This window comes from Parasteatoda tepidariorum, chromosome 1, assembly GCF_043381705.1.
Source record: "Parasteatoda tepidariorum isolate YZ-2023 chromosome 1, CAS_Ptep_4.0, whole genome shotgun sequence".
NCBI lineage: Eukaryota > Metazoa > Arthropoda > Arachnida > Araneae > Theridiidae > Parasteatoda > Parasteatoda tepidariorum.
The window spans coordinates 51,358,200-51,369,568 of NC_092204.1; the positions used below are offsets into that span (position 1 = coordinate 51,358,200).

Here is an 11,369-nt window from a genome sequence, read left to right on the forward strand (position 1 = left end):
AAGCGAGAAAGAATTTTAATTAAAAAAAAAAGCTGTTTAGATTACATATATATTTTCTCAACATTTGTAACTTTCAGGAGTCTGATAATCAACCATTCTTAAATCAGCTAGAAATAAATTTCCTGATATACGAGTCGGGGGCAGAAAATTATTTCTTGGACCATACTGAGGTGATGGATTGTGATGTGGAGGATCTTCTGGTGGCATAAATGAAGATGTGTCATAACCATCTCGCAAGGATGCTACTAATTTGTCCACTTCCTCTTTCCGGATTCCGTTAGTAAAATCAATTTTGGTAAAGAATCTGAACATCTTAGGCATCTCACAGGGCTTATATAGAATAGGAATAAGTTTGCGATACCTTTCGTCTAAAAAATACAAACATTGAGTTAATAGTACCAGGGTTTAATTTTATTAAATTAATTAACAATGACTGTTATAACAGATTATTTCTAAATGTAAGTTTAAAATTTTAAAATACCATTTTAACATCCACCAGTTTATTATCAGAAAGTGAAAAAAAAACTCGCTTCGTTAAGTCAGTAAGGGAGTCCGGGAATTAGAATTGCAACAAATGTCTTCAAGAGCCTGCAGTGGTTAAAATATTTCGAATTCGAATCCAATCGAATGATTAATAACATAAAATTAATAACATAATTAATAACATAATTTTATTAATAATATAAATTAAGTAATTAATTACATAAAAATAAACTAACTTTAGGGGAATTTTCGATTCAGATATTTTTTTCGCGTATTTCGAAAAACCCTGTTTTTGCCTTATGTAATTAGTTCCTTTTTGTTTTCTTCAGTTTGATTGCCATTAAATTTGAATCAAGAAAATTATATTGAATGTCTCAATCTAAGCCTTAACCTTTCACGCTCTTTATTTAATCTCCTCTGAGGCACTCCCAACTCTTTTGATCCTTCAATGGCTGAGCAGGAAGAGCAAACGGCTGAACAAGCTGCCGAAAAATTGTTTGTTAAGTCTTTCTAAAGGTTCTATTCAATCTAAAGGCTGCTATACATTTAGAAGGCGAACAAATTAGCATCGTGAGAAAAGATCCGTGATTCACAAAGCCGATATGGCTGCTAATTCTGGTTCGTATCTACAAGAAGGTTTCCAGCTTTTACTCTATAGTTGCTTAAAACCCAATCACGGGTATGCTCAAAGACGTTTGCACATGCGCATTACTCATTTTCTTTTTAAAAGTTAATGAACTTTTTGATTTTCTTATGCATATTATCCTACATCTTATCTTTTTATGCAATTATGCTTCATATATCAGATTGACATGAAATAATATGATTTTTGCAATGAAAGGCAATGTAAAGTTTTAAGAACTTTTGGTTCTAAATCAAGGAAATTAATGTTTCTGGAGTTTTTGAGCTATGCGTGAGAGTTAGAGAATAGAGTTAGAATTACTTACTGATCGTTGATAGTTAGAATTACTAATTAAATCGAGGAATTAAAAATTTTCCCAACGAGCACTTTAGCCATCCTATACTCTACAATTATTAATTTGAAAAAACATATATGTTACCGGCAAAGTTTGAAATCCGAATTCAACAGAATGCTTAGACTTTTCATAATGCCTAAAGCTAACCGGCATTGTATAAACGATTCATATTTCACACATTGCCTAAGCATTCAATAGAACGTTAAATGAGGAGCTAGCAAAATATGAAACACATCTCCGATTCGTTACGAATTATTTCAGTTTTATTCAAAATGCCATTCAAGCCTATCATGCAGGACGGTCAACAAGCAGGTCCATTTTAACTAATTTTTTTCCATGAAAATTTTGTTTCCCTTGCTAAGAAAAGCATAAATTTAGTTTTGTACGGCTTTCATTTTTCTTCACGTATTTTGAATTAATTTTTTAATACACTCTAATTATTGTTTCAGAATAACATTTGTACTTTCGAGTGATGCACGTCAGTTATATAATAGCCTTATGAGGAGAAATTTTATATTTTGCCTAAATAGCATTTATCATTCTATTGAAGTGTTATTACAATACCTATAAAAAGTATGTAACGATTCCCATCTTTCTTACTTTGTCTATAAACGTCCACTATAATATACAATGCCTAGGCATTCTACAGGATGATGGCATTTCGTACTTTTCCGGTACTATACACATTGTCTTTTAATAGATACGTTACAGTCAATGTATGAAATGCCGATATTCTATTAAATATCTAGTTATCATTTAGAATTGCTAGTATTTTTAGAAACAGTATAAATATGAAATTTACTATACTATGCCTAGTCATTGTATTTAATGTCTGTATTTTTTTTCTTTATGCTTAGTATTTCAATAGAATGCCTAGGCAAAGCATAAAATATCAATATTTATACTTTGGCAGCTCTAAATAAGTCATTCTAAAGCAATGTGTGAAATATTAATCACTTTATACTTTGTTGATTAACTTTAGGCATTCCAAAGCAAAAACAGTTATTGTGATAACATATTTTAGATAGTATGACTAGTATAATCGGATGATTTTACTCAATCCAGTAACAGCAGCATAACCAGCTTGTGCTTCATCAGCAGGACACTTCAAAAAACTTGGAGATACAACAACTATTACACGTTTGCACCTGTTAGAAAAAAATGAAGGTTTTTCAAGTGTCAGTTTAAATTGATATGTAATAATAATTGCATAATAAATATTTCGTAATTAATTATTTAATACTATTTAATAGTTTATCTCAAAAGGTTTAAAGTTCAATTAACGCATTAAAATGTACAATCTCTCAAAGAAATAATCACCTTTCTTCCATTATCTTCAAATTTGTTGCATGTTCTGAATGCCCTGCTAATTCATCTCGATGTCTAAAATAAAGCTTGAAACCGACTTCATCAGTTTCTAAGTATTTTGCTAAAAGCAAAACGAAGTCAATATCTTCATCAGAGTAGCAAACAAAGGCATCATACAAAGTGCATACTAAAAAAAGCGTTTAAAAGTCAACATTATTCATAAGCAAATTATCATAACAAGTAAAAGCATTACGATTTAAGTTACTATATCATTGTTCAATGTTGAACCAATGTTTCTGAGCGTTTTCTTTATAGAAATATTTTGACAAATAATATTTTTTAAAATCTAGATAGATTCTGGAAGTTTTTTTTTTGTTGTTGTTGCTATTTTCATGTAATTAGGGGGTCGATTAAAATTGTACATGTTTTTAAACGTTGCTCGTCATCGAAAACACTTTTTTAAAAGAGTTGTTTTTAAAATAGAATGCTCTTAGACAAAAATTGCATTGCATTTCAGAATTAATTAGTATTGCAGTAATGCTTATAGTATTTATTCATACATTTTTAATATATGAAAAGTCTAGTTCTGGTGTTAAATTTTTTGAATTGAACGTGAACTCCTGATGTCCAGTCCATTTCAATTCAGAATTAAGAAATATTATCTTTATTCCCAAATATAGAAAAATAAAACTTGATTCTTAAGTTTTTCTGATATTTTCTTCGTAAGTAATGCTTCGATTTCTATTTTCCAGCACTATTTTCTTGTAACTACGTGGTTGATAAGAGTAGTATATGTTCCAAAACGTTGTTCGGAACAAAAAAGAATTAAAAATAAGTAATTAAATAAACTATTTTTTAAAAATAGAATGCTCCTTAATGAAAGTTCTGCTAAATTTTAGAACTAATTTTTAGTACAGTAATGCTTACTGGTTATTTATTAGATTTTAACAATTGAAAAGCCTAGTTCGGGTACCTCTTTAAATTAAAAGGGCGCTTCTACTGTCCGAAATGCAATCCATTACATTTCATAATTAGGAAATAAAGTGAATAGTTCAAAATCCCCAAATTTTATTTTATGGTATAAGTAAATGTATCAAATTTAGAAATATTAGAAATTATATTGAAGGAAAAAAGAATTGTAAATCCTATTATTTATTTATTTTGGCATTTTTGCCTCCCTATATTACGCCATTCTACATTTACCCATTTTTTAGTAAAAATTGATAATCATTATAAATTCCGTATTTTGCACGAAATTAGGGTTGAAATTATAATTCATTTTAAAAGAAGAATTTTTAAAAAAAAATACTAACTTCCCGTTTTTGAGTCATCTTTTGTCAAAATTTCGAAATCATTCAAACGTACATCAGTCATGCTGCTAGATGTAGCTAAAAAAATTTAAATTGAGTCATGGTTTTAAGAAATTATTCGATCATTTAATAAAAAAAAAAAAAAAAAAATTTAAAATAACGATCATTTTCCACTCGGCTTGGAGAAGACATGCAAAGATCTTCACCAATTTCAGACTGTTAGTTCAATGATCCATTCCTCTGAGTATTATGGGTAGTTTACATGTGTCGGGGAAGTTATAGTATGGCTTTCAGGAGAACTCCTCCAGACACCCGTCTCGCGGGTACTATGGTTACGAGGAAAGGTCACTTTGAATAGGGGTGTGGGGTGTATAGTTTTGTCTTAATCTTAGCGTAGGTCGTCGTAAGTAAACCAATTTACACCTTCTTTCCTCAATTTCACCCCTATTAAAAATATGCTTTTGCTTGTTACCATAGCAGCCACAGACTTTTAGTCTGGAGGAGTTCTCTTAAAAGCCACACACTATAAGTACTTTCGGTTAATCATATTGTTACCATACATTATAGCGCTTGCTATGGCCCTAATAGTAACAGGATTCAACTTGTAAAACATGCTACTGTTGAAGAAGTCCAATATCACCTAAAAAAGTGTGGTAGACGCCAGCGTTGTTCTTATACTGAATTTGGACCAAGGGTTCCTTCCAGAAGAAGTACCCGAATATTACGGTTTCACTTACGATATGCTATGTATAGGTATCCAGATACTTACAGGAAGATAGTGTATTATAGGTAGTGAAAAAATAGCGGGAAAAAAATTACCCAAAATAGAAAAATTCGGTCTGTAGACGGATTTCGGTACTACTATGCGTGTACTTTAACTTAAAAAACAATCTATCTGACAGAGAAGGTGCATTTTTTCCAAGATGGCCACTGCTCAAATCGGCTAAACTCCCGTAACTTTGTTACTTATAAACATGAAGAAAAAAACTTATGTTAAAAATAAAAATAACTGTTCTGTGCTAAAAAATTACCAAGTTATCTATGATTTTAGACAAGGCCATCTTTAAAAAAAAACTCATCTTGGTGCGGTTAGATTTGGATAGACGTTTTTTGAAGTACTCCTAATATTGCCAAAAATCGAATAAAAAATTTTTTTGAAATTTGTTTCATCTTTTTTGGTATATTGTCCTGTCTGTTACCCCAAAATATTCCACAAACTTATTTTAAAGAGATGATCCCCTCACCTCTGATATTTATCGTCTCTTTCATTTCGTTCTCTTAGAAATTACAATATTAGCTAGACCCACGAACGTGAATGAATGTCGCTCTGTTATCATTAGCATTTCTCCTTCGATAGTTTACCTTCAAATACTTCCAGAGAGTTTTTTAAAGTCGAATCAGTAAGAGCTACATTCAAATCTATATTTTCTATCTCCAATAATAAATTTACCTGCAAAATAATTTTCTTAAGAATTGTATTTGCAAAGTTACACAGTATAACATAGAAATGCAGAAAGTTCTTAAAGTTTTTAAAACAGCATAAGCTTGTTATTTTATTTTATATTCGTCATTGAACAGCCGATTCAATTTTGGGTTTACGACTACTAATGTTCAACTCCGTAGCCTTGTAATTTTGAACCAATCTAGAAGACAAGGAAACTCCTGGATCAGTACCCCCAGAGGTATTGATTTGCTATGGGAACATGGAGGACTTTGCGACTCGACAGATTTAACGTGCATTAGTCACCATTTACTACACGGGGAGTCTTCAGTCGGTGGGGATCGAACCCACGAACTCTTGGACATGGGCCCAGTGCCCTACCAACCAGGATATGGCGGCCCAGCATAAGTTTGCTGCAATAAATGCGATTAATATTGGCTAAAAATTAAAAAAAAAAAGTTTATTTCAAGTGCTGAGCGATAAAAAAAGTTGTATTTTATCACTAAATTATAGTCTTTTCTCTACTGCAAAAATATAGATGTAATTTTAAATTAATGTGCAAAATGTAAATTAGTGTGGAATACATTTATCGCGATTATAATAATTAAATATATTATTAGTAATAAATTATAATAAAATATGTTATTTAAAACACTTTGATCTGAAATACGGATGAATAGAAATTGATTTTATAATAAACCTGTAACAATACTTATAAACGATTGCTAAGACATTTGTTTAGATTTAAAATAATGTAAGTTTATAAACCCTACAAATTAAAATTTTGGATAGTACAACTTGTTTATATTAAGCAATGAGATTACAGACATCAGGCCTGGAAATTAAATCACTTCATTCAAATCATTATTAGACCTGAGATTTAAATCACTTGATTATTTTAAAAAAGTTGTTGATTTTTATCATTTATGATTTTTTTTAAAAAATAATTAACTTAAACAGGCAGATTTTATTTAAGATTAGACTACTAGACTGAAATTGGTTTCAAGCAGCCTGACACTTTCAAATTAAAATTTTCCATTAACTACTTGCAAAATAATTTAATGGTAATAAAAATATATTTTAACTGTACCCATTTAGTCTCATTTATTTAAATACAAGTGCATTTAAGACTTATTTTATCTATAGTAATTGCATGCCAATAATGAAGAAAGTTTTGTTCTACCCAGAGTAACTGAAAATAATTGGAGGTTTTTTTCAGTAATATTTTCTTACCCAAAATTTATTTACTCTTCATTTAAATATCTGATTGACAAATTATCTCCCTGTCCTCAAAATTTATTAAAATGATTTTTTTGTTCAGTTAATAGGTTGCAATATATATAAATAATAATTTATGCATTTTAAATCCTATTATTTACTATTTTAGCCACTATATTGTTATTAAATAATGTGAAGTGTTGTTAAATTTTATCAGATGCTTAGGTGGTTGAAAGAAAAAAGTTCAAAACAATCTTATTTAAATAAAAAAAATCTAATTTAAATCGAAAAAATTAATTTTTCTTATTAAAAAAATCATGATTTTTGCTACCTTTGATTTTTGGCTAATGCGATCCTTAATTAATAATCAATTTAATTCTCAAAGTAGTAAATTCTCACAACAAATAATAACTATGCACACAGAAAGTACTTACTAAAGAACAGGGACTTCTACATTTGTAAAAGGAAAAACAAAACATTTAAGTTTGGTTCCGATAGGGAAAATAATCATTAAAAAAAATCTGTTCATTCATACACTTCCGTTTTTCCTGTAATGCCAGGAAATGGAAGTGCAATGATAAATTATAACTATCGCCTTTGCAATTCTATTCCTAACTTTAGGGCCAATATTTGCCACCTTAAATTTTTTATTAACGTTTTCTTGATACTTTTTTTTTTTCTTTTCAATTTTTTGATCATACCGTATCTTATCACAGCAAGAAATTTTTTTAAAAAAGGTAGAAATAAAATTTTTGCTATATTAGCTTGATTTTGTTGCTGTTGTAGTTCATTTACGTCGCACTAGAGCAGAACAATGGGCTGTTGGCGACGGTCTGGGAAACATCCCTGAGGATGATCCGATGACATGCCATCACAATTTTGATCCTCTGCAGAGGGGATGGCACCCCCGCTTCGGTAGCCCAACGACCTGCAAGCGAAGTCAAGCACTTCACGGTAGAACAGTTTAGCGAGGACCAATACTGCACATCCTCGGTCCTTACGCAGATTGATCCAAGTGGTCACTCACCAGCACACTGACCGCAGCCAGTGATGCTTGACTTTGGTGATCTGCTGGGAACCGTGTCTTAACCATCAGTCCACTGCCGGACAAAAGATATAATGAGGGCTAAATTTTAAAACTTTTATTAAAAGTTAAATGTATGTAATAACTCTTTTACAAATCTAATGAGCCTGTAGATGCAGGGATTTTTCTAGCGTTAAAAAATAAATTTTTCAGTTTTCCAACCGTGGCCTCAGATTCATAATTATCACGGGTAACGTTGGCTAAATAACGGTAAAACGTAGGTCGCAAATATTAAAAACAAGTCAGCTATTTTTTTAATTCTCTTATACGAGCTATTTCATTTGGTGACAAAGCCATCAAAAAGCAACGCGGAGATCTTTATGCATAGTTAGCAAATCAGTTATATCCCACAATCCAATTTTTAAGTCATTGGAAGCAGACTGCACACTACGGGGACGTCGAAGCTTGTTTGTGTGAAGCGAAGTTTTCCACAACATCTGGGTGAATGTGGAGAACGATGTGGTGGCGGTATTCGGCCGTTCTGCTCCGTTTTCGTATTTCACACTCTTTCAGCCGTTTCGGGACTCTTCGATCCATGTCTTCAAGCTTCTATAATGGGCAAATGTTCTTTTCTATGTAGTTGGTGACGGAAATACTAAATTTTATCAATGGAATCAATAGGAATAAGTAATTTTTGACTAAAAGGCTAAAAATGTGAGTATTTATATCGAAGTTAAAATTTTCACTAATGATACTTAAGATTAAAACGTTTATTTTTCATAACGGGGAGTGCTGATTTGTTTGCTTTTAAGCTGAACCTGAGACTTAGCTTTAAAATGCTGCATAGATCTAAAAGTTATATAATTCCAGACCTGTGAAATGCGGTATTTTATTTATATATTTAAAGCTGTAATATATGTACAATATATTATAATTTTATCTAAAGGCAACTTTCACATTTAAGAAAATTATTAACTTTGTTCGCTATTAGTATAAAATTTATGTGAAAGTGAAACTATGTGAACTTTATCTAATGAAATATTAGACAACGCAGAAATAAATTTATCAGGCACCTGAACTTAAGATTATAGTAATTCATAAAAGATCAGTCGAACTAAAGATCTGTTGTATAACTTTTATATTAATGTTTACTAACTTTAAGGTAGGAAGTTTAATTTTTAAAATTGTTTAATTTTACACATTAAAATTTAATTTTGAAAATTTTTTACCTTTTATACTGTAAGGCTTGGGAGGGAGACTTTACTTTAATTTACAAAATTTGAACAAGTTGTTTCTTTATTTAAATAGGGTAGTGACAATATAGAAATGATATTTTCATTTCATTTATTTACTTATTTGGTAACTTATGAAAAAAGTCGTATTCTAATGTCTTGGAAATTTATAGTTTCTAAGAAGTTTCTAACAATACTTGTTCAGAAACACGGAGATAATAGTTTAAAATAGGAAAGCACCCCTAGCGGCGTATGGTAACGCTTTCGGGCATGTGTTTCTATTCTAACCTACTGCTTTAAAAACTTTGCTACTTCAAAAATAATCTCTATTTTCATCAGTATAACAAACAAAAACAATGTTGTATGCTGAAAAAAATAAAATTTAATAAAGTAATTATCAGCATAACAAAAAAAATTTTTAAAAAAACTGCTTACTCAGAAGTGTATATGATATAAAACGCGTGAAATTAACCTACATAAGTTTAGGTTAACTTTCTTAACAACCTTGATTTCCGGTAAAATTAAAAAAATAGCTAATCTATCAATTAATACAGATGTACAAGTAAAAATGTAAACAGTAAAGAGAAGAAACTTTAGAGTTAAGCTTTAATTTTCCGCTTTGCTCTTGAAAAATAATTATTACAAAAATCAGACTTGTTATTTTCATTAATTTGTAATTATTTAATCTGAACCATTGAATTGACTTAATTTTGGTTTAAAAATTGGATAGCATAAAGATTTAATTTAAATATTATATAAAATACAGATTTCACCAAATTATTATAATTATTTAATTCTTTTCTCTTATGTCTATCGTAAACAGGTATAAATGCAGGGCATTTGTTAGGATGTAACTACCTTCGAAGTAATGCTTAGAAATAATTACACAAAAGTTTTTTCTTTCGGGTTATTTTGCCACTATGATGAGAAACATTCAAAATGCTTAACTTTTCCCTTTTATCACACGTTTTGACGTGATTAGGGAATTTCTTGCCCTATCTTTCCTAGTAATCCTTAAAAAGGGAGCACGTCAGCTTTATTCAAATCCGATGCTCTCTCACAATATTTACATAATATAATAGTATAGTGTGTTGTATTAATAACTGCTTATCTCTGCTTTATTACTAGCTTCAACTCAGCTTTATATTAGTTTTACATATATTTTATTCTAATTTTAACAAATTTTGAGTATAGTTGAAACTCTAAATATTAAAACTTCCAGCTCTATGCATAATGTTTATATACTAGAGCAGTGTTTCCCAAACTTATGACTTTTGCGTACCTTTTCGTAACGCTGTGAGTAATATTGCACAAAAATTAAAAATCACATTTGGTTGTTGACACCACTAATTATTAACTGTTAACTCTGCAAAAAATAGTCAGTAAAAAAATACGTAATTGTAAATTTTTATGGCTAACTTTGTTTTTAAATAAAATTTTTTGAAATTTTCGTTTGTTGCAAGATATTTCGCATAAGAACGCGTACCCCCGCTAAACTGTTCCCGTACCCCTGGGGGTACGCGTACCATACTTTGGGAAACACTGTACTAGAGTGAACAAATTCAATAAAGACTAATATTTGTAAAAATAACAATAAATTAAAATCGTGCATCTTAAGCTCAAATACCAATCATCAAAAATAACCAATGTTAATATTTTGAGAAAGGATATGAAATCGGCTGAAAATAGTCACAACTTGTATTAAACAACTCAACCAAACTTTAAGGAAATACAGATTAAGTTGCTTTCATCGATCCAATCATCATGTCATAAATATACTGCAGAAGTATTTTAATAATTTATAAATCATAACATGTTTAAATTTTTGAAACTGGTAATTTACGCATTATGCCAAACAGCAAAATTTGCCAAACACAGTAGACCGATCTCAAGACACGGTTCTCAATAGAACACCTAAGTGAAGCATCACTGGCTACGACCAGTGTGCGGGTGGGTGACCACTTTAATCAGGCTATGAAGGGACAGAGGGTGTGCGGTATCAGTCCTCGTTTAACCATTATAAAAAAATATGGCTAATAAAATAAGTAATAGATTAAGACTTTTTGAAAGATGACTTGGAATAAGTTTGTGTTGTTTATTTGATATGGGCAAGTTTTCATGGACATGAAAGGTAATATAAAACTGTCTTTTCAATTTCATCTGTATTAAATATTGTAATCGTCGTTGAATAGCCGACCCAATTTTATGGGTTTACGACTACTTATCTTCAACTTTGTAGCCTTGTAATTTTGAACCCAATCTAGAAGACAAGGAAACTCTTGGATCAAGTGTTGGGAGAAATTTGCCTTCGTTGGACTTTTTGATGGAGCTAACCCGCATTTGCATTACATGGAGAGGAAGACCACGAGAACCTCC

General features: G+C 30.5%; 1 protein-coding gene across 6 annotated transcripts; it reads right to left on the reverse strand.

Annotated features, from left to right (window-relative positions):
• LOC107443817 (myeloid differentiation primary response protein MyD88) lies at positions 1 to 7,306 on the reverse strand. Of its 6 annotated transcripts, none has more exons than XM_071180082.1 (6): positions 7,172 to 7,306; positions 5,323 to 5,528; positions 4,082 to 4,156; positions 2,781 to 2,889; positions 2,517 to 2,608; positions 1 to 368 (listed from the first exon to the last, which is right to left on the reverse strand). In XM_071180082.1, the coding sequence occupies exons 2-6, from the start codon at positions 5,345 to 5,347 to the stop codon at positions 58 to 60; spliced, it is 612 nt and encodes a 203-aa protein (XP_071036183.1). In that variant the 5' UTR covers positions 5,348 to 5,528; positions 7,172 to 7,306; the 3' UTR covers positions 1 to 57. The 6 variants fall into 6 exon arrangements, with proteins under 6 accessions (XP_071036183.1, XP_071036177.1, XP_071036190.1 ...); XM_071180076.1 differs by having other exon boundaries at positions 2,781 to 2,955; positions 7,172 to 7,301; XM_071180089.1 differs by lacking the exon at positions 5,323 to 5,528 and having other exon boundaries at positions 7,172 to 7,305.
• Between the last annotated feature and the right edge of the window lie 4,063 nt (positions 7,307 to 11,369).